The sequence below is a fragment of the Centroberyx gerrardi genome, chromosome 22, assembly GCF_048128805.1.
Source record: "Centroberyx gerrardi isolate f3 chromosome 22, fCenGer3.hap1.cur.20231027, whole genome shotgun sequence".
NCBI lineage: Eukaryota > Metazoa > Chordata > Actinopteri > Beryciformes > Berycidae > Centroberyx > Centroberyx gerrardi.
The window spans coordinates 10365230-10389345 of NC_136018.1; the positions used below are offsets into that span (position 1 = coordinate 10365230).

Here is a 24116-nt window from a genome sequence, read left to right on the forward strand (position 1 = left end):
ATTTATGTTGTCACTTTGCAAACAATGACAGAGTAATTATAAACAAACAGAAGGCTGCCATCTTTATGTACCTGGTCTACTAATTTTTATGTGGTAATGGGGAAACTCACCTTAACCTTAATACCAAACTGATGGGAGCCTTAACAGCATCACTTGCAGCAGCTGGGGCCTATCAAAATACAGATAAACACTATGAATTTAAACAGAATGAATCCTCTAGAAAACAATAATCTAAAGGAGCCTAGCAAAGCTGGCAGAAGGAATTAAGTGCAGAAAAATATGTGTTTGGTGTTTTAGAGATGTGAAACAACTCTGTAGCCTAAATAGCATATTGTTTAAAACATGAACTCGGGCTGCTGTGGCCAAGCTGAAGGCAGACTGACCTGTGGAGGAGCAGCAGCGGCGGGTGCGCCTGGCGTGGGAGCTGCAGCCTGGGCAGCGGATTGAGTGTTGACTGGCGTGGGCTGCAGTGGAGCCTGGCCTGCAGCCTGAGGTAGTTCTGCCTGACCTGTGGCCACGGGCTGGAGTTGACTACTTAAAGGCTCTGTGGTCTGGAAAACCTAAAGGGGAAATTCCATCAAATCCGTATTCTGCTCTGATAGCCCTTCACATATCAGTACATCTGTATAAAGTACCACAAAGTATCACCACTAAGAGTGGAATGGTATATATTGTATTATATATTATCATATTATTAATGATATGTCTGCTATGCCTTGGGGGGTTTATTGCGCTCCCCGCAGAATCTCTCGCATGCTGCTTGGATTCATTTGGGAAGCATCCTCAAGAGCAGAGCCTTTTCCGCCAAAAACAACTGTATAACCATTAGTGCTATAATGGTCCAAACTCCTTTGACGTAAGTGTCTCTGACTGAACCGGGTTATGATAAGATTCCCTCCTCCTTGGGTAAATAAAATATATGTTTATGTAGAAAAGTCACTGAAAAGCTTGATTCTGGTCTCAAAATCAACGCAGTAAGTCATGAACTGCAACATTTTTAAGTCGAGCATTGACCCCTATTAAGCTTCTCAGGACATCGTTTTTTATTTACCCAGGGACGAAAGCAATGTATCAAAACCTGTTTTTCACCCACCGCCTTTTGCCGCTAGGTTTTATAATTACTGCATTCAGTAAATACAAATAAATAACAGTGACATCTTATGGCTTCTGATTTGAAAATCAAGCTAACAGCTAAACCTCCTACTGGCTGTTATTTTCATAATTAACTGGGGAGACTGTCATGTAAAGTGGACTCTGATCATTAGGCATACTGTCTGACAACTGATGTAAACGATTAAGCATTTACACTAATGGCTAGCTGTGTCTATTCTTTTTACACCGGGAGAAGTACAGTATATCTTTGTGTTCTGGCACAAAGTACTAGGGAAGTGAAAACTCCTGGTATGCTACAGATACGTTTGATGTTAATACTAGGGCTGTGAATCAATTAAAAAAAACAACTAATTAATTGTACAATTTGCTGTGATTAATCATTTTTTTCCCCCTTAAGACTGAAGCTCGTAATCAAATATATTTAAACGTGGAATGACCAAATGAATCACTAAATCACCAAACTAATGTAGAATCAACACAAAGGAAGTATATTTTCCATCAAATATTGTTTAATTGCATCTTTTTAATTGAAAACACAGACTCTCCCCTGTTAACTGCAGATAAGTCATTTCCATCAAAACCATCAAAGTTCAGCTTGAAAGGCATATTTCTTTAAAAGCAAAAGTAAAAATGCTTCACTTGGACTGTTAACATGTTTTATGAATTTCGTAAAAAAGCAAATTTAGATCGTAATGACATTTACCACAGTTTGATACATTTCACCAAAATTGTATCAAACCATGACCCCAAGGCTGAGGGACACACCAAACTGTGCTGGTACCACAACTACTGTACAGAAAATACATCACAGCTACTGTAAATAAAGTTTTTGACACCCACCTCTGAATTCTGTGATCCCTCCTTCACTCTTGGTGACTACGAAAAACAGATGAAAGAAGATTAACACTCAGAAAAGAATGTCCCTGTGATGCCTAAAGCAAGGCAAAAACTGCAAGTACGGATGCATAGGACACACAGAATGCCTGAGAAGTATGACAGTCTAAAAAGGCTCACTCGTTTACTTTCCTCATTTATCTGTTCACCTGATTTATCATTATCTCCAATCAAGTGAATATTATAACCAATACGGTGGGGACAAAAATATCAAATGCTAATAATCTTCAAATTAAGCAGACTGCAGGTAAAATTTGTGCTAAATTTGTGCTAAAGGTGTTGATAATTGAGTTGTAAACGAATGAAAACATAGAATGGCAATTTTCTTTTTAGATTTGAAAAGCTGAGAAGCAGAATCAGTGAAGACAAATCAAAAGGCATCCACACTGTTACATGGTCAAATCCTTAGATTGTTTGGCTGCAAAGAAAAGTCCAAACTGACTCCCAGCAATGTAGAGTCAGACAGAAGCCTAGCGGGGCCCAAATGAAGACAAACTGACTTGACTGAGAGGACATGTGGTGTCTGGGCTGATGTCAGACATCACATCAGCCCAGGAATCTGGTGTCTGATTCAGACAGGACTACTGGGAGGTCAGACTGTGACTAAGGAGATTGTATTAGTCTGTCCAGCACAGAGAGACATTACACAGGTATACTGAATAAAAGGTTCAGCTAGGGCCCATTGTTCATCATCTAATAATGCAGTTATTTTCTGGGTAAAAGACTTATAATTTCATCTGAATGTCAAAAACCAAATTGCATTGCTTGAGAAATGAGTCACTGAATTATTGTGAATCAGTTCCTGAGGAGTTTTGGGGAAATACATCCCATACAGTCTCTGAAAGTGTCTGAAGTTCAGTTTGCCATTTAAAAGTAGCCAATAACAAAGCAGCATGATAGCAGTTGAGATAAAAATTTGAGTTCCTCGCTGGGCATTAGTGCTCTAACTGAAGATCACTTACAGGGTTGATAAGTAATCTGCCTTGTATTGATTAAATTTGATTTGGTCAGTACAAATAAAAATAGTGATTTAGAAATAGAAATGGAAATACAGATGGCTTCCAGGAAAGGTAACTCTCACTTATCTACAATCCTTTGCTCTCTCCAAGCAAATTATTAATGCCTATCTCAATATTTGCCTTATGCAAAGAGCTGAAGTCCTCTACATTAGATTTCTCCTAAATTACAAACCTTTGAACAGTCATCAAAAATTGGGTGGTATCTGCTGTTCTCCAAATTTTGTAAAAGAAATAAACGGCAGAATGAATCCAAATGTTTTGGAAAATACGGCTACATACAGTATATTAAATATAATAACATGTTTACTAGGTAGATTTGTTTGCTAGGCCCAATCTACCATACAATCTGCGCAACAGTCAGTGAAAAGCACACACACGCTCTCTTCTCATGTTGCGTGAAATATCTCGCTGTTTAGAAAAGCCAGCTACTAGGTATGATTGATGGGTTCCTGACAAGGTTGACTCTTGGGCCAAATTACTTGCACGTGATTTACAGTATGCACAGATGTCTGCTAAGAAATAATAAGGTGAACCTTTTCCTTCAATAAACCCATTGCATAACTGGTGATGCATCTTCTGATAAGTTACGTCGGTAAGTTATTGCCTGGTAAGTCATGTCACTCGAGAACAAAGTCACAACTATCAGCTCTGGAGGATAAGGCTTTTGATTTACTCTGGGAAGTCAACAAAAAGCCTAAGTTTATCATTCACTTTTAAAGGGGATGCAACACTAACTGAAAGCTGAAGTGCTAAAGATTAAATTTAGCATTTGAGTGCCAAACAATTTTCAAAGAGTTGTATAAGTTATAAGCTGGGTATTAGCCAGTATCCACAAAGTGTAGAGTTTAAATACAAGGTCCTCACTATGTCACTAGAGGCTATCTAACTAAAACCCAAGGAGGTTTTAGTTATGCCCTGCCCTGTTCTCCACCATCTTCTCTCCTTATGAGACCTTTCCTGCTCAAGCTTGCACATGCTCCCTAGCTATCCGTGTGCAGAGAGAGTCCTTCCTTGTTAGGGGAGAGCCATCTGTATTGTGTTGGCAAAAGGACAACCCTGGACGCAGGCAGCTCGAGCGGGTAGGAGAAGCGCACTTGTCGCCTGGGGGCGCTAACAGGCTTCAGCTGCTGCTCCTTCGCCATCAGACAGAACATACACACACAGGGGAGACTCAGTGGAGAAAAAAAAGGACAAACATAGTCTACTGCATAGACATGAGAATTACACTTCAACAGGTACAGCGATTAAAAGACAAGACATTGCTAATGACATGTGTAACAAAAGTGTCTGTGCATTTATGTGTGCTTGTGTGAGGGAAAAAGAACTCGCTGGCTCATCTCACCCTTAAGGCGGCAACAGCTGCTTTGCCCTCTTCACTTTCCTCATCCAGCTCATCGTCACTCCACTCCCATTCGCCATCCTCCGTTTTATGCAGTCGGCCACTGGAACCTGGCACTCGACGCACCTGAAACACACACACAAAAATTTTTATCACATCAGAAATTAATCAAAAAAGTTGTTTTATGTTTACATAACCAAAACCATGCAATAGAATAAATATTAAAACTTTTCTTTCTCACCTTTTTCGACCTCTCTGTTATTGTGGGCGCTCTTTGAAGTAACTTCTCTTGTAAATACTCGTTGTTCTGTCATAAGAGGGAAGAAATGAAGGGCTTAACTCCAAAATGATGCATATGTTTTGAGAATTTATGGTACCTGAAATTAAGCCAGTATTCCACAAAAACAGATGATTTTTTTCCCCTAATAAACACTTGTGATTTTTTCTTCAAATGCTGGATCTTATTTTGGAATAAAACTTCAAATACATAAAAACAATAGTTATAACAAAAGTTCCCAATAGAGTAAAACACTTTCCAGAACAGTATATCAATTCGGTAATCATTTGCTTGTGATAGTCCCAAATTACCCTTGGCCATAAACTGAAAGATCATTCATTCATGCCAAACAGTGGTGGCCTGAAATGCCTCCTGTTCTAAAATAATGACAAAGCTGGCCCTCTGCTGTACATGCACAGTACTGCAGTTCTCGCTGCTGACCAGGGTCATGTACAGCAAACCAAGTTGGATTTGGGCTGTGTGACGCGCTGAGCCAGCACTCTAGTTGTTCCAGTTGCTAGTGTACTGGGCAGCCGGAAGCTGGCGTTCGACTGCTTATCCCTGCCTTTGTTAGAAACAGCACTGTAATTCTGCCATGACCTCAGCTTAGGTCGGACATACTGACCAGTTGAGCCAAGTGGGAACTAGCTTGGCAAACACAAACACCTCAGGGTTGTGTTCAACAATCACTCAATGATAACAAGTTAGAGATAATATCTTTAATTTCCATCTCCTGCTGCATTATATTTCCGCTCCATTCCCCATACTAAACACTTAGAGCTGAATGAAAATTCTATCCACGGCTGCACATTCATAAGAAGCGTTCAGCTTAATTTTAGATAGAGGTGGGCGCCAAACCAGACCCATTCAGATTTGATCACTGTCGGAGACACAGACCTTGACTCATCAACTAGCTCTACTGTGCAAGGTGCCTGAGACGGAGACGGTGCTGACTCACTGTGCAACTCATTCAGTCTCAGGGCCAGAGGGAGAACAACCACTTACTTTTGCTTTCTGAAAGAATTTATGCTTCAACAACTCTGATGACGTTGGCCTGAAAAACAATAGCATGACAATGAATCACTTCTCATTCGCTAGGCAGTCATTGCTTTTGATATTGTCACTGACAGAAAAACTGGGGAATGACATGTGCAACACAAGTTTAATTAAACTAGTGAACCATGGTGGAACTAAATTATTGCTACAGTGTGTGGCCAAGACAGTAAAAGCAGTTATATCCTGTTGTACTTGGCAGGTGCTAAGCAGAGGGAATCAGTTAATAGGAAAAAAAAAAAAAAGAAATAAGCCCACAAACTGCTTTACGCCTGCTCACAATAGATACATTTATCATATCACATCACACATAGATCATATCACATGTCTTAAATCTTCTTCTGTGTACATTATTAGGAATGTCAATGGAGCCAAAACATTGTTGTGATAGATTAAATATATCTGTTGGGAGCCATCCTAATACAATGTGTGTTGTAAGAGACTGGCACCTTTTCTCAGGGTCCTTCTGTAGACACAGGGAGATCATCTTCCTGAAGGATTTGCCATATTTCTTCACCATCTCCTTGTCTGTGATGCCAGTCTCCAGGCCTGGGGGGTCATTCTGCAGGGTCAGCATCAACACCTGAAGACACAACACCACAAGCACATTTACTCAAATGTCAAGAGGGCACAAAACTATCAAACCCTAACTTAGGACCAGTTGCATCATGTGCAAGTCAGAGGGATCATCTCTATCTTTGCATGTGTTCAGAGTGTCACCGAATAAGCATTTCTAGTGAAGTTAGATCAGTCCACAGTGTTCTCACCTTCATGGGGGGGTATTTGTGATAAGGTGCAGCCCCCGTGGCAAGCTCGATGGCTGTGATCCCAAAACTCCAGATATCTGCTTTGAAATCATAACCCCTCACCTGCAGAGACAGAAACCGTCCTCATCTTATACAGATCAGCTCCGCTTTCATCTCTAATTGAGATGAGGTTGACAAGTTCACATATCTAAAACATGAAGTGTATTCTCAGCAAAATTAGGTTCGTTCTTGCAATAGGAGTGCAAGAAGCCAGACAGTTCTTAGGTTGGAAATGGGCTCATTTGTGAATTAGCACAGTCTATTTCTAATGCATAAGCCGTTTCTCCTGACAGAGCTTTTTCATCATTTTAAAGCATACATAATCTGCGAGTACAGATCCCAGAGTATTACTGTATGGTGGCTGAGTGCTTAGTCATAATGGAAACGATAAGCTATAGCTGCAGGGCTCAGACTTCTAAAAACAGTGTCAGTATTCAATAAAATAGGCATAAGCATACCACAGAAATATGTTAAAAGAGAAATGGCTGCTCTGTGACCATTACTGGCAATTGACATGGAACGTCTGTTTTGCCTGCTATGTACTGGTGAGATGAGGTTGTGTCTTTACTATTGTCATGGTTACTCCTTGGTTCTGTACCAAGAAGACCGACCTGCTCCATGACTTCTGGGGCCATCCAGCATGGCGTTCCCACAAACGTCTTCCGCACTTTATTTCGAGTGATGTCACCACCTGTAGCTAGAAAGGCACTGACGCCAAAGTCTGCAGGAAGGGAAAAGAAAGAAACAGGAAAAAAACACACACACACATTTTTAAAAAGCATTGCTTTTTAACCGCCAAAGAACCAAGGCATTATGTGTATGGTCAACAAAGCTAATTATGCTTCATAGACTAGGCCAATTGTGCATAAATATACTAAGATAGTTTAACAAAGAGTCAATGGTCTACCAGGTGAAAATGAGGTTGTAGCACAGGTGAGGGAGAATGTCAAAAAACTACTTCTTCACACCTAATCTGGGGCACTAGTGACAGGTGCTGAAAGGTGCTATTGCCTCATGGCCAAATACCTGCAATTTGCACTGAACCATCTTCCCCGAGGAGAATGTTTCCAGCCTTCAGATCTCTGTCAAAGACAACACAAGGATTTTTACAATACATATGGAGCTACCAAAGCGAGAGACGTGTTTGAAAGGACTGTAATTTTTCACATTTGGCTCAAGCGGAGTAAATTTTTACATTCACATTTTAGGCATTTAATGATCTTATCAGTGTGTAACTTTGAATCAACAGATCAGGATTTAGTCTCTCAGGCATATTACATTCACATTTCACATTTGAGGCATTTAGCTGATACTTGTGTCCAGATTAAAATGCAATGAGTGAGCAGGCAGGGGTCTTACTCAAAGACATTTTGACAGGACACACTGCTGTTTATGGACACCTTGGCTTGAGGAAATCAAACATGGGACCTCTTTATGGGACAGAAGATATCAGAATGTGGATGCTTTTATCTGAGGTGCCTTACAGTACCATGTGCATGCAATTTAAGCATGGGTGGCCCCAGCAGGACTTGAACCCCTAACGCCAGAAGTGTAAGTGCCATGTTCTCCTCATTGAGCTATACATGGCTGTTGCAGGGTACAATCCTGTGACCTTTCGGATACAGGACGGTTTCTCTAACCACTACTCTACACTACCACCAATGCCATGATGCCAATGATTCAATGCAAGTTAAGGCCCTCTTTTTACTTGATTGCTTACTGCTAACTTGACATTAAACTTGAGATTTCACTCATCTTGGTACAACAGAGGGTGGCAGAACCAACACAGTGCACCTCAGTTGGGTATAGCTGTTCTAAAGAGGCTGACGGACATCTATTTAAGGTCTTAAAACTGGAAATGCACTGTCAGTTTTTTCATACCACAGGGCTTCAAATCTTTCACCTTTCCAGCACATTATGTTTTTTTAGGCGTTATTAGCAACGTGCGCAGTCTCCAGTTAATTTGCTCATCCCTGCTCAGACTCCCCCGGTGGTGATAAGAGGATTCAGCAGGGACAGCTGTCTGACTGCCTGTCTGCACACACATACACGTGCGTGCACCCATGCACACCCACATGCACTCACACAGACTCAGACACACACTGAGACACAGACTGAACACTGCCACCTCACTAGCCAGACAGAGTTGTCATGGCAACAGACTCGCCAGAGATAAAGTCTGCCGAAGGGTCAAGTGAAAGGCGAGGAAATAAAAAGTAGGGATAGAAGCAGTGTTACATCTCACAGGACAGCGGTCAGCTCTCTCTCTCTGCTGTCCAGAGAGGTTAGGAAGTGAATGTTCATTTTAAATGGTAGAATGGGAGAAATCATTTGACAGGATATAGAATGCCAAAGTGGTACAATCCTACAAAATGATTAGCCAGTATATTGCCTTGAAAAAGCTCCAACAGATTTCATTATCAGAAATTACCTTATCCTAAAAGTTTAATGACTGGCAGACAATTTTAATAGAATTGATCAAATAGGGATGCTGCCTCAACGACTGAGCAGTTCACCTTGGTGCCAGACGGGGGCACTAGAGTAAAATGCTTGTAGCATTCGCTGAAAGAAAAATGCTTTTGGATCATTCCAGTAAACAAATGGGTCTCAATGAATGTAAAAATAGACTGGTCTTTGCAGTACTGGTATGGGGATGAGATAGAACCAGCTTCCAGCTTCCAAGCAACAAAGACTTGCTTGTCTCTCCAACACTAGCTGGTCCATATAGGCCTAATGACTACAAACATGCACAGAGACACAAACACACCCATACGTACACACACAGATGCACACCCAAACACCGGGTGGTGCGGGTGGAGGGGGCACATACTGCAGAGATGATCATGGTGGTTGGAAACATTCCTGTGCTACTAAGACATGCTTTATAATTGCAAACATATTGCTGAAGCAGGGGGGTCTTCCATGTGTACAGCATAAAAGGCCTGCTGAAACTTTCCTTGGTGCTCTTGCTTGTCAAGTCATTGAGCCAGGTTCCTGGATACTCCCTGAGGACCATGTTTGCCTCAAGAAGTGAAGGGGGTAGAGTAGGCAGTGTGGCTTTAATACCCCCACTACTCTGCCTTGGGGTGGATGTACAATCTTTAGAGGCAAGCTACTTAGAGAGGCTGCGTGCTAAAGGCACTATGGAGTTCAGCAGGTCACCAGTTATGGTCTTTGTTGAAATGCTGCTGAATACTTGAGTGTACAGACTTCTTTCACTCACAGTGCTCCAGTAAAAATACCACACAATCAATGGATCTCATAGCGACAGAGTGGGGAGTGGTAGACATGGAGCCACAGAGGGAGGAATGCAGCATATGTGACATATTAGGACCATGGGCTGAAACCAAAGATGGGGATTCCCACAGCCGAGCAAACGGACCGCTGGGACAATGAAACACCCATAGAATCAAAGTGGGATACTCAACAGGACAGGCCATTAGCCGACCGTATCAGTGCCTTCAAGTTGTCTCAACTGTGTGATTCTGGTAAGCAGTTCTGACAGAAAGAGCTGTCTATGTATGGGCGGCAAAACTTTCATGTGCACTCGTGCCTGGACAAGTTCAGTTACATAACTGTCACACTAGGGAGGATGAGGAGGAGGGGAAGGGGAAGGGGTGGATGAAGAATGGACGCGACAGCCTCAGCTAGTGGCTTCAAGACACCACAGACAGGCGACCTATTAGAAATGTCTGCAACGGTACAGACGCCTGTGACCGTGGCACTCTAGCTTGTCCCACCGTCACTTAGCAAGCCAGTACAATAACCTTCTCAGCTGCTCTGACATAACAGCTAGGCGACATCAGGTCATGTTATCTCCCAGTTTGTTGCACACACTTACGCTACTTAAAATGACTCAATCGAACATTGAAAGCATACTCACCTCATTTTAGCTTGGGCATTAGTAAATACAACAGGGGTGATTTATGGCTGGTAATTTGAGATGTTGCTTTTTAAGGATTAGAGGGGAGGTGTAGAGCGGACCACCTGAGGCTGAAAAGCAAGCCTGGGAGTATCCCAAAATACTTCACCTCCCTCGTTTACCCAACCAGTTTGTCTTTCTCAGTGGGCCTTGTCATGGCTTCTACCCCTTGTGATTCAGGGTTTAGCCTAGGCCAATGATGTATCTTGGGTTTGAGCGATCCAAGGTTTAGCCTATGCCAATGAAGCATTCTGGCCCTGTCACAAGACCTGCTAACTTGTCACGTTAAGAATACAGGCACATTTTTCCACTTAAAAGGAGTCACGATGAGAATGTATTCTGCCTCTGGATCTGGAAATGTGCCACAGAAAAAGTACACAAATATCTTTCTTTCTTTGCTCTTTCTATTAAAATGCTCCACTCAGATAAAAGAGAGGACAATAAAGCTGCTTGATAAATAGGGAGTGATAAAGGACATATGATTGCTTTCCTCCTGCACTCATGCAAGTGAGCCCAAAGAAAAGAGTGGTAAAGAACCATGGAGGCTATGGTTCACTGCAGCAGCAGCAGCAGCTTGTAACACCCTGAGAAAAAGGCTGCAGACAGTCATTAACATTCACTGGAGAGGAAGAGGAGGAGGGAGGAGGTGGAGAGAAGAGAAGGTGGTGACACAATGCACCATGGAGGTTCAAAGAAATACTGTAAAAAAAAAAACAAAAAAAAAAAAACTGCAGTCAAAGTCCCCACTCCTACCAGTCACACAATATACCATACAATATACCTAAAGATGCTATAGTAGGTGGGCCTAATCTTCAAGAGGATTCAAATTCTAAACCCCACGTTTTGCTCATTTCTATACCTTTAAAGCACATGACAGCTTATCAACCATGGTACTTCTAAACAGTAGGTGTTATACAACCACAACGATTGAAGACTGAACAAGATATATAAGCACTATTCATATTTATGACCTGTTGAAAAGTTAGCCAGGCAGTAGCCAGGTGGGAACGGCCACGGTATGAAACTGTCCAGAAGATTTATCATTCTCATCTGGCAAACCTCACACCTTGTGGTTCCACAGGGTCACCTCCTGTGACATCACATCCTGGTGCCAGGCTCACAGTGCCCCTAACAGGGCCGTAAAAGAGGGTTTATGAGACTTCACCTTGGGTCTTCTGTGGATATACCTTCTCCATCCTCCCTCTCCCTGCATTTCTAACCGTGCCCTTTTCAGCCACAGCAGATCATCTTCCCTCTCCTCCTCCATTTTGATTGCCGTCTCCATACTGCTGGATTTTCGTTCCAATCTTTGTCCTTTCAATTATTTTTCTCCTTTTTATTTCATATTTCTTCTCCTTTGCTGTGCTACTTAGCAGGAGACATTCTGCTCCCAGAGGTGGCATAACCACAGCCGTTACTAGATCATTACTACAAGACATACCAAGTAATGTGCAGGCTAAAACCCTCCCAAGTACTCTCAGGAGACTTGTGGGGTTCCAGGAATGAGCAGGGTTCATCTAGGCAAAGAACTCACCACAATATTAAGATCACCACTGCCTTATGGGTCTCCCAATAACTATCTAGAATTCTAGAGTTTACAGAATTTCACTGACTAATAAAAAGAAGCAATAGAGTGGAGGGGTATGTATGGTAAATGCTAACAAGCTCTTATCAAGGCTTAGTGGTATTCTTCTCTTTCTTGTGATGTACACGGAGCCTACCTGGTGGATGGATGGAGAGCTCATGTTAAAGGACAAGTGTTGTCTTTGAATCTCTTCATCAAGGCCTTCTCGGCCTGCTGTGAATGGAGAGGTGGAGAAGCTCACTGGCTTGTGGTAAATGTCTCTGGGTGAGCCCACAGCCCAGGCCCCGAGACTCTAATTGCATTCTGCTGTCCTGGGCTAGATGGAACGTATCATGTGACACTTTCTCCCTCTCTCGCCCCCTCTTCATCCAGCCTCACCCTTCACTCTCTCCATCACCCCTGCCCTGAGGCTCCTGCTCATATGATCCAGCTTACACAGGGAAAACACGCACAGCCATGCACACACGGTTACATCACCATAGACACTGACCAACTGATCATGCTTTTCTACCACGCACACTGAACATGAGCTGAGGCCTCTCCCCTCCCAGCATGTCAACCATTTTCAGTGCTGTGAGGCTGCCTCACATATTCCTCTTCAGACGCCACACCTCAGAGCCTGGGATCGGACAGATGTGGTCACTGAATGATCTTTTAGTCATTCCTTTAGTGTTTTGTTCCTTTAGTGTTTCCTTAAGACAGGAACACAGAGATGGCAGCAGGTTTCACTGAGGAAAAACATTTTCTCATCTTTGGCACTGATCAATAAACCAGTCACACTATGCTGGAATTTGATACTCCAATGTTGCTGCATACTGCAATGGACATTCCTTTTCATTAAGCCACAGTGAGGTTATTTAAATCATGTTTACCCTGATTAATCTTTTACATCTTTATCCATAGGGTACAAGGATTTTCCTCTCGCCAGGTTAATGAGCTGATGATAACCTTGTGTGTTAGGTCCATCTACACGGACACAGACGCTGAGCACAATATATCCCTCGTCCAAGCCCCTGGCCAGTGTTTTCCACTTCAATCAAGCCTCTTTCTCTTTCTGTTTCCCATTGGCATGCTATACTGAAAACTGCTGAGCACTTAACCAGGCTAAAAAGCCATGCATTATTTACACATGTAGCCTGCCCAGGCTATGTGTGTAACAGTCAGGAAAACAGGAGACACTTGAAAAAGAGTAATTAATATTAAAAAGGTGGAGGCAGTGTGATGGTTTCTACGGCCAGTGTATCGATTGGGTTCATTTAACAGCTTGAGTGCAGGGACTTAGCTAGGTCTTGAACTGGCTAATGAGAGAGCTTTTTAGATGCAGTTTACTGAGGCACGCAAATCTGTCACTGACATATTCCACTCCTGACTCCTAATGCATATTCATACAGTAACTCTTAAATATCATCAGACCTGAACGGACTATCTATTTGAGGATTTGTTGTTGTGTTTTTTCACTGACTCAACATTTCATTACAATTACATGAGCCGTCAAGGCTTGTGCCATATAGGCTTGGCTAAGTGGATACTGTGTACACATCTTCAAATTGATGGGTCGCACGAAAGTGAGTGGATTGATGGATTGCTTCATACAGGCATTCTTTAGAGGTAAGGCACAGGCATTATAATCTCCCTCTTCTTTTGGATCACTTGTCATAGTCCCTTGTGTTGAGCTTGTATATTACCACATCCCTACAGAGATCCCAATGACGCCCATGACCTTTAGGAGTCAAAGAGGCTCTCTGCAAATGCCCTTGGTACAGTCATCAGTCTGGCCTGATGAAGAATGCCAATCACTTCCACATATTGTACTTTGTATGAAGCAATCCATGAATCAAGCTGAGAGGATGCCAGAGATTTTTTTTGTTTTGACTGAGAGAAGAAATACCTGACAAGGTCCTCTGATAAAGTATAGTATAAAGTATAGTATAGTATAGTAGAGTATGAAGGCAATAGCAGTGTTTCCACTGTATTCATTTAGCAGTGGTGCGCCACCACAGCAAGGAAATTACCACCACTGATAGAGAAAATGTGAAATTAAAATTAGCATTGTAATTTAGTCTGACTATCATCTAAAACTAAAATATGTGTAGTCCAAATGTTTTAGAATTAATGATTTTATTATGATAAAAAAACATTTTTAGCACTACAACCTCAACTTGAAACAACTTAGACCCAGAGACAGATATGGGATTTTCTATCATGCATTGGGGAAGTTTCTATCATATTGTTCTTGTGTTATTGTGTTCACAAGAATGTGTTGATACGCAGACAGACAAACACACAGACTCCAGCGTGACAACACGTCCCGCATACCATGAACCATGATGGCAAGACATAATGACAGCGTAACATTTATTAGAGGAGCAACAAAGAGAAGAAACTGCGAGGTGGAGTAGGTATTTCGTAGAAACCTCAAGGTGAAGCCTTATAAACCCTCTGTACTTAAAAGTAATGGGAGTTCATTTCATGGAGGCTTTATTTCCTGGAAAACAGTATCTTTCATGGTGACCTCATGCTGCACTAGTAGGTGTAAATATAAATTTCTAACCAATAAAACCATCAGATTTTAGAACAGTCCCGCCCCTCCGCACCCCTCACATCAAATAAAACTGCCTTTCTCTCCCTGACTCATGTTCCACCGGTTTAGATTTTGGAATGATCCCTCACTGCATTACGTCCCGCCCCAACATCCTGTTTCAATAGGAAATGGATCAAACCAAGGCATTTAAGATGCAATTTCCTGGGGTCTTTAATGGTGATAAAAGGTCCTGCGTGAGGTTTATTACAGTGCCAATGAGGAAGGCCATGAGTCTTATTACCTGTGGATCTGTCCGTTCTTGTGTAGGTACTCCAGGCCCTCAAGCACCTCCTTCAGCATGGTGGCTATACTAGCCTCGTCCAGGACGCCCGACTTGTGCTCTCCTCGTGAGATGATATGCTTGATCACGTCCAGCACTGAGCCTGGCAAGCAAACAAAGGACAATGTCAGGCCAACGACAAATTGCAGTTGTTGATAGAGGCTAGACCTGTAATGCCACGCCTGTCATTGCCTGGCTTTTGCTTTGGGGAAAACTAAATGATTGTGACTGTCAATGTCAATGAGACATTGACAATCTGCAGTTGCAGCACACCTCTTTGAGTATGGCTGAGTAATTGTGTATATCATAAATGCCTTGTTTGTGTCTGGTCTTTAGTGAGGTGACCCATCATAAGCTCCCGCATCAATGAGAAAGTCACCTCAGGCTATAAGCTAAGCCTACTCTATACCAAGACTAATTTATAAAAACACATACTTCCTTGTGCGTTGGCAGCCATTCAGTCAAAATAATTATTGTATAATCTTATATTGCTTACATAAATTAGATTATGAGTAAAGATCAAGATCTTTTTGCCAGAGCAATGGATTTTATTGAAGGGAAAGAGCAATGAGTGAGCTGTTTTAAAAAAAGGGCCTTTAAATCTAAACATCCTCCAGGGTTTCCGTTTTTTTTGCCAGCCAATATCACTGATAAGATTTCAGCATTCCAGACAAGTAGAACATTTGCAGGACACGTTTTAAACAGGCTAGAATACATTTAAATAGCAATAAACAATACAAACCAAATGCAATGATCCAACAAATGCATTTTCGAGTCAACAGAAAGGAAACTTTATTTCTTGCGGACCTTTTGGCTGTCAGTGCTATGGTGGAAGAGTGTTGCTGCCTTCATGCGCTCCTCATAAGCTTGTATTTCTGAGTTTGACAGTTGTAAATGCAACTGTGTATGCAAGTACTTGTTAGTCAGAAATAACAAAATGGACCCTGTAGCAAAAGTAGCTTTTTTGGTGACTACTTGAGAAACCAAGAGGTACAGAGCAACTTTGTGCTGCAACGTCAGAATGAAGAAGAGAATATTTGCATCAGAGAATTTATATTTTGCTTTAGTGTTTATTGCAGGCTTCAGAACACTTGAATTATGCTACACAAGCTGTTTGGAGTAATTTTATGGTACTTTTATGATCATTTAATTAGGGTATTGATTGACTGATTTATTTGTCATATTTTCCGCCGGACATTTTTCGCCAACCATATTTTTATTTTTCAGACAACTGCACATTTTACCAGCCAAAACCCGGCATATACCGGCTACCGGAAACCCTGACATCCCCATGTCATTTTAATTTGGGCATGAGAAAACAAACCAATTACAGAGTACAGGGGAGAGAAATCATTATGTTTATTTACTGTGTATCATCCTTTAATGGCTTTGGCATGAGGCTGAGATCTGCATGGGAGAGATGTGTGGAGGTTATAAATCATGTTTGAGGTTACAAGTCAAGTTGTTCCCCTCGGTTGCCCAGACTGAACGGGGAACTAGTCTAGCTCTGCTCATTGGCCTGGCCCCGGTTAAGGCCCAAAAGGCAGGTCATCATGTCTCCCTCAGCCTGGCTACTGTTGAATAAAAGGAGCGCTCTGGAAGAAAAGTCAGACGACTGACTGTTTATGATTTCCATCTTTGTGAGAGTTTCCCCGAACAGACTTAGAGGACATCTTTCTGAAAAGAGGTTAAGTCTTGACGTTCTGTATTACAGAAAATTAGAAAAGACTGGTGAATAGGGACAAAGCAGATGAGCAAAAAGAATGCCACTTGCATGATAAGCATTAGTGTAGCATTTGCGCTGCAGTCATATGCAAACACAAACATTACACTGGCACATAGTCCGTCTCTGTCTCTCTCTCTCACTCATACACACCCCGACACACACCCCCACAGAGCAGCGCTTGAAAACAAAAGCAGGAAAAGGCCTTTTCAAGGTCCTGAAACACTGTCCACCACACTGGCCTGGTACCAAATTGACTGCGCTGGAGCAACTGAGGGAGTGTGCCAGGCCAGGGGTACGAGGATATTTATTCGCTCAATCACTTCAGGATGTTCTCCCCTCCAGCGCTCAGCAGAGCACTCATTGCATTGCCCAGTGGGGCCAATGATGACGGGCCACCTGAGACTAGAGAGTGTTACTGCAGAGTGAAAGAGTGAGATAGAGCGAGGGAGAGAGAGAGAGTGAAAGAGAGAGAGGGAGTCGAAGAGAGAGTGACAGAAAGAGAGAGAGAGTTGGTGAAGGAGAGAGGATGAGGTTGGGGTTCAACGGGTTCCTGGCACAGTGACTGTGCACTTAGACAGCAGAGAATGCAATTCAGCCGTGAAAAAGGCAGGGAAAGAGAAAAAACCCATCTGAGGAGAGGATGGATGAGGAAAGGAAGGAAAAGCAGCCTAGGTGTGTGTCTGAGTGTGTGTGTGTGAGAGAGAGTGTGTATATGAGCATCTGAATGAGTTAGCAAGAATCGAGAGAGTGTAAGAGGAGTGGAGCCGAGCTTCTCTGATGTGACAGCTCTTTGAAACCCGTTGAGAAAAGGCAGCCTGTTTGCTTTATCTCTGTTCTCTACACACTGTTCCCTCCATTCTCAATGCTTCTGTGCTCAGTCTGATCTTCATCTCCTTGTCTGAAACGGCTGGAAGGAGGGCAGGAAGTGACAAGAAGTGACAGGTAGAATGAACGAGTGAGCCACGAGGAAATGAGGGCGCAAGTGAATAAGCCGCAACCAAGTGAGGGGGAGACGTGGTCCTAATGAGCCAACAAGTGAAGGAGTTAGTGAAGGAATGATTGAATGAGCAAGTGACCAAGTGTCAAATGTGCTGGACTTGGTCCTTGATCACCCAACCTGATATGAAGGGCTATGGCCATGATGGAAGACAGGACGCTTTTCACTTTCAACACACAGTTGACAGATAGTGATGATGCTGTGGCCAGCAGCAGCAGGGCCTTAGAAAAAAGCTGGCAAAGATGAAGAGGTATCCTGTGAAGATCAGGAGCAGGAGAAAGAGTGCATGGTGAACTTTTCCAGGTTATGGGTAGACAAGACCCCTTTGAGTGGAGGTGTCACTGAGGAGAGATTCCCAAGTGCAGACAGACACATAGACACACACACAGCGTGTGATGCAGGCTCTGGAGGATCTGCAAATGCCAGCGATGTCAGCTCCCTTCAAATTCATCTAATGAACTCTTCATGCCTCATTAGTTTGTTCCAACATGCTGCACACTGACTGACAGCTTCACCATTCAAAGGTTCATTTTGCATGGGAAAGACTTGTGCTTCCATGGCAAATGATACCTGCTGGCCCGGTTTGAACAGTGCATGTCCAAGCCCCCCGAGGAAGGGCTTATACAAATCACACAGAGATTATATCAACTCTTGACACTGGATTGCACTGCAGAACATGCAAATGTTCAGGAAAATGTCAAATCATCATTTCAGTTACATGCTGGATTAGCCAAATCTCATGGCTGTATTGCAGAGTTGAGTTTCAACACAGTTGAGTTTAATTCAGGACAGCACACAAAAATTGTGCATAAGTAGTCTTAAAAGCCTTTGTTTTAACATTAGTCTACTTCATCCAGCAACATCATCTTTACAGTACCCCCCTTTCTCCTGGACCCTTGGTCAAAGTAGGCGGTTTGAGACTGAGGGAGAGGATGAGAGAGAAACACAGGGAGAGTGAGGGGGAGGAGAGGAGTGGATGGAGGAGATGAGAGCAGGTGCCAACTGTGCCAAAGCCCAATGGGGAATACCAAGCGAGGTGGCAGGGCGGAGAGAGGGAGGGCAGGGGCAAGGCATGGCAGGGGCTGTGGCAAGGGGTGGGTGGCGTAGGGACGAGTACTGGAGGAGAGGGGTGTTGGGTGAGACCGAAGGCTATCTCCATCAAAACTTTTAATTGGTTACAAGACTTGAGGGGAAAAGGGCATGAAAGTGGTTAACAAAAATGAAATAAGGGAATTTGGCACGTTAGAATACATTGTCTTAACCTCTGTGAAGGAACCGGCCTGGAGTCACCATCAAAGCTCCCTGTGAACAATCTGGCGAAAGCTGAGGGCCACAAGACGTGACAAATCCATTGGCTCCAAACTTGACAAAGTCTTTTCATATGTAAAATTCAAACAGTCAATAACAATCTGCCCTGAGCTGGATTCCATTTTGAGTGGCATTCAATTGAGCTCAGCAGCAGTGACTGTAGGTCGGCACGGCTGTGCATTAATCTCCTGGGAACACATTCCTCTGCTTGCTTTGGCATGACTCATATTCTGTCCCTGTGGGTTTCAGTGGATGTCTCTCCAGTGTGAATTCAGTCAGTGACAGGTTATGCAGTGCTCTAATGAAACACTTGTTCACATTTCACGTTCAGAACAGGATTTTCCTGAACAGCCCTACCTAGCTCAGAGCTCAGCTGTACAGGTTTGGCCTTGGTTGTGTTAGCAAGAGAGAAGGGTGAGCTTGACAGAGCGAAGGCCTTTTAGATTCTGTTCGGGGTAGACATCATGTGCCCTTCAGTCTAGGATGCTGTATTGAGCACTGGGATATAGCCTGGGAGCGTTACTTTACTATCAACAATTGACAATTGACAAAACAATTGACAAAAACAAGTGACTTCAGTACTGAGTCAGTGCGGAAGGTCACACTCTTAACTGTGTGCCTTCCACAGGTGCTCTGACCTTTAAGCCATTGGTGTAACAGTGTGGCCTCCTTTCATGTATGAGTATAGATGCATGTAGCCTTGTGGCCTGAGGAAAAAAGACAGGCTATCCTGTTACATTACTGCTCAATGATGACTTCTATAGATTCAGCTCCAGGTGCTTTTGGAAGAGTGGGCAGATTGTACAGCAATTAGTCCTAACAAATAGTATCCCAGGGCTCTATATACTGTAGTAACTCTTGGGTGAGTCTACTGATGTGCATCTGGAGCTAGAATGTGAAAATGTTGCTGAGCAGCTGAGTAGTATGCAGTCTGACAACATTTTCATTCTACTGAGGAATAAGACCTGTAGGAATGCACTCTGCCGCCTCATCATATAGCACTTACACAGTAACTCTCAAGAAAAAAAAAAGTCAGGGCTTTGGTAGATCAACTCCTGGACTGTCAGCAATCTTTCAATAGCAGAAGGCACAAGGCTGGATGGAGTCAAAGGATGGAAACCCTCCTTTCTTACGCTCCATCAAGCCAGAAGAGCAGACAGGAGTTGGCCTCCCTTGGGGCTGGTATGCTCTGCCCCGTGGAGTGATGGTCTATAAAACAGAGCTCATTTGAGCTCTGTCTCCATGGCAGACGTCGCCACGGCCATCACATAATTACTCTGCATAATAAAACTCAACATCAAGGGCCTCTGTTTTACTAGGGTAAGGGGAATGAGAGAGGCCATCTTGAGTGGTGTCTGATCCCGCTGTGAGGCTGGCCGCCTGCTTGAGCGTGGCTTGGTGGGCACTGTGCCCTGGGCCCAGCTGCAAGGCAGCTGCCAAGCGGCTCGTGACTCGAGTGTTTCTGAGGGAGCCAGGCATGCCACCTGGGCACTATCCGTTACAGTGGGACGCTGTGTACACAGGGGGCCAGAGAGGGGCAGGCGGGGGGTGGGGTAGATATGTTTAGTGTATATGTTTATCTGTGTGCACGTATATGCACGTGCGTGTGTGTTTGTGTGTCTGAGAGACTGCAAGCAAGAGGAAGAAAGAGGGATGGCAATCACTCACCACTTTGTAAATGAATGCCCACTGCCCCCACCAGGCTGTCTTCATCTCTGAGTTAGGGGAGCATGCTGCCTCCTGCTTGTCAAACTCTTGGCACTGGAGGCCTTAATCTCCAGACGCTCTGCTTCTAGGAGCCCTGGCAAATCTACTAGCACATCTTCCTATAGAGCTCTAAGGCACACTCACAGGCTGAGCCAGAACCACAAAAACCTTGCTATCAGCAACTTTTGTAAGATGCTAATGACTGATCTTTGATATTTTGCTGGTGAAAATAAAATGAAACATTGTTATCTTTAATGCCCAGCTAATGCTGCAGATGCAATGGGTACATTTTGAGGGCCTTTTCTCCATGGTGGCCTGACTCTAGACGCCTCCTCTTCGCTCTCCTTCACCTCTCACTAGTTAATTGCAGCGCTGCCACAAGGGTGCCATGACGCCGGCCTGCAGGCTGTTATTACCTTTGCCCTGTCATTAGCCTCTGCACTGCACTGAGTTAGGGCCCGGAAAGAGCTGCAGCTCATACAGGACACAATGAGGATCAGTGCTGCCACATTCCCCACAATCACACTGTTAACATCCCCAAACCCTTAGCCAGCAGCAAGCAGTCCTGCACTCCCTACTGCCTCTCTCTCATCACCAGGCTAGAAATTGAGAGCCCCCTGAAAAGATGTGACACTGGGTCCCCGAGTCTAACACAGGCCACCTCCTCTATCCATCCCACAGCTCTTTGTAACTTCATAGTCGTCAGCCATCTCCAAGACGTATCTGAGTATGGGGGGATGTAACTATTCCTAATTTGCTTTTCATTTCCAGTTGATATAAGAGATAAAATCCTTCATGTGGCAAGTAGAGAGTGATTTATTTGTTTGTCCAGGACATTCAGGTTGACAGCTTGAAGTGGTGTGCAGAGTAATGGGAGATTGGTCAGATGATTGAGGGAAGCATTTTAAGAGACAAGGCATCTCTGTGTGCATGTGAGGCGAAGAGAGGGATGATGCACTTACCACCACTGAGCAGCTTCATGACCAGCCACAGCTCATCCTTTACCACGAACGAGGTGTAGTAGGACACGATATTGGGGTGGTGGCACTGGCTCATCGCCTGGATCTCTTTCTATCAGAGGAGAGAGACAGAGAGAGACAGAGAGAGACAGAGAGAGAGAGAGAGAGAGAGAGAAAGAGAGAGAGAGAGAAAATCCAATCAGTATTATATAAAACATTTAGCAGTTTTACAAAAGAGATAGCCGCTTGTGATATTTATTTACCATTAACTGGATAAAGCTGGTGTAGCCTACATAATCTGGTAACAATTTGCCACATCATCAATTGGTGGAGATAGATTGGGTTTTTTGTATCAGAGCCAATGTAATTTAATTATTCATTATTCATTAATCCTATTGCTAAAGCAGCAAATAACTGGCCATTATTACAGCTGGTTAGAGCTGTGGTGGTAGTAAGGTGACTAAGGTAATAAAATAGGGTCAACTCCTACTTCTGTTAAGTGAGAATCAGTAGATAAATGCCATTTTATTCTGATGAAAATGTGGTAATGCTACATTCCCATCAAGGTTTGGCCTTTTAGGTTAACTATGGCTTACTAAGAAACATACAGTATGCCTGCCTTATCGCATTCTCATTCCCAGAAAACTACGCTTCAGTGCAACCATTCCCATCTGGCCCTGACTAGAAGGTATGCGAAAGCCCGGAGGAAATAAATTGAACCCAGTCACACTGTCGACAATGGGTTTCTATGCCTTTGATGCCGCAGTCATTCTTAAAATTTAGTGTGGCACTTAGGATCTTGATGACGTCAGTAGTCAGAAGAAAAATAAGCTAGGTCTATATAATGCATATCTTCAGTATGCAGAAGTAAAAAAAGACAGTACTTTTGGCCCTCCATCCAGCTGTAGAGCTCTGTGTGTGTGTGTGTGTGTGTGTGTGTGTGTGAGCGTGAGCGTGCACACCCATATTAGACCTCAGTAGCCGGGGAAGTAGGGGAGCTGAGGTAATGTTGGCACAGAAGTCTAATCCATCACTTCAGCACCAGTCCCACAGTCATTTGAGGATAGATAGGCTTCCAAAGAAAAGACTAGCTGACTTTAGAGGAGGGACCATTGATCCACAGAGATTTTTTTTTAATGCAACCGTCACTGCAGCTTTTGAATGTCCCTCCCCTGTTGACATGCCTATTTTCACCTAAATCACAACATCTCTCTACTCGAAGTGACCTCTAGGTATATCACTGCCAAAAAGACCTAACTGAACTGATTATGAGACCTAAGGCTACTAGTCAGGGTAAAAATTCAACCAGTCCTGAATTTATTGGGGAGGTTTGTGGTCAACTTAAAGTCCCTCAATATAATATTGTCAATCATGTGTTTTAAAATTTTCAATGAATACTAATAATAATTGCTGTAATGATTTTGCTCTAGAGGGACAGTAATCAAATGTGCTGCAGTCAAATAAGAAAAACTCTCATTTATCTAATTGAAAATCACAATGTGTTTGAGAACTGCAATGAAGTCAAATCATGAACACAAGAATCTGCCAAGTCTCCCCCTTGGGTGACATAAGTTATCACACAAAATATTTTTCACATTACTTTCTATGAATTAGGCTATGTCATTAAAAACAAATCTGTAAAAAAAAAACTTAAATGGTTAATTCAGCTTAATATGCCTTGGTCTATTCATACACAATTCTTTTCAACTTAGACAGCTATAGAACAGATTCATGACAGGTAAACCATGAGCCATGACAAATGAGAAACCTTTACACTCAAGCTGAAAACATTGTTAAAAGCAAAGTGATCAATCAATAGATGCTTGTGGGTCAAACAGTAAGCAATCGAAGCCTGCTGTTCCATCAGCATAAATGCTTAGCTTACACAAGGTGCATTACCAGCAGTATGCCTCTGCTGCAGAGTCATCACTATTAAGCCTGCTGTGGCCTGTAGGAAAAGGGCCTCCGCCAAGAGAACAAGGGATGAGACCACACCTTGGCCAGAGCAGCAGGTGACATCATGATGCCATTAGAAAGCATTTGACAAAGTGGGAGGAAAGCACCTGCACTGAATCATAATAAGGGTGGATATAGATTGTGTATGAAACAAAATCTATTAGACCATGACAAGTACAGACAAGTATAAAAACACACAAAACGAGTAAAGTACTCGAGACAATAGTACTGTAGAGTGTCAGTCAAGAAAAGGAAGGCTTGAGAAATTTTCCGTGCACAAGGTGCTTACATGTCGCACCTCCTACACCCCCATTTGCAGTGCATTCACACTCATGAACTGATCACCGGGAACTTGCCCAGAAAAAAAAAGCATTCATTCTCCTGAGACATTAAGTGGGATATTGTTTGCAGCAACTGTAATTGTGATGTGTGCCTGAGGAACTCAAAATCCATTTTTCCTCTGTGGAGGTCAGCTGACAATGTCTGCTCAAGTGGCAATCCGACAACCTACAAAACGTTCAAAATGCAATAAAAGCATGTGTGTGCAGTAAAAAAAAAAAACAGCAAATCTGTCTACCTTATAGCTCGATCAGC

The 24116-nt window shown here is 43.1% G+C and overlaps 1 protein-coding gene across 2 annotated transcripts in view; it reads right to left on the minus strand.

Moving 5' to 3' along the window:
• The window catches only part of oxsr1b (oxidative stress responsive kinase 1b), a 42305-nt gene that overhangs the window by 4684 nt on the left and 13505 nt on the right, over positions 1-24116 (minus strand). Inside the window, exons 3-15 of one of the 2 annotated variants that reach the window (XM_078291328.1) lie at positions 21570-21678; positions 14831-14972; positions 7528-7583; positions 7113-7222; positions 6463-6564; positions 6145-6278; positions 5648-5696; positions 4607-4672; positions 4369-4491; positions 4082-4159; positions 1954-1989; positions 384-560; positions 111-169 (exon numbers count right to left, since the gene is read on the minus strand). In XM_078291328.1, the coding sequence (XP_078147454.1) occupies positions 111-169; positions 384-560; positions 1954-1989; positions 4082-4159; positions 4369-4491; positions 4607-4672; positions 5648-5696; positions 6145-6278; positions 6463-6564; positions 7113-7222; positions 7528-7583; positions 14831-14972; positions 21570-21678 (1241 nt within the window). The remainder of the gene's footprint in view (positions 1-110; positions 170-383; positions 561-1953; positions 1990-4081; positions 4160-4368; positions 4492-4606; positions 4673-5647; positions 5697-6144; positions 6279-6462; positions 6565-7112; positions 7223-7527; positions 7584-14830; positions 14973-21569; positions 21679-24116) is intronic. The other variant, XM_078291329.1, reaches the window with a different exon arrangement.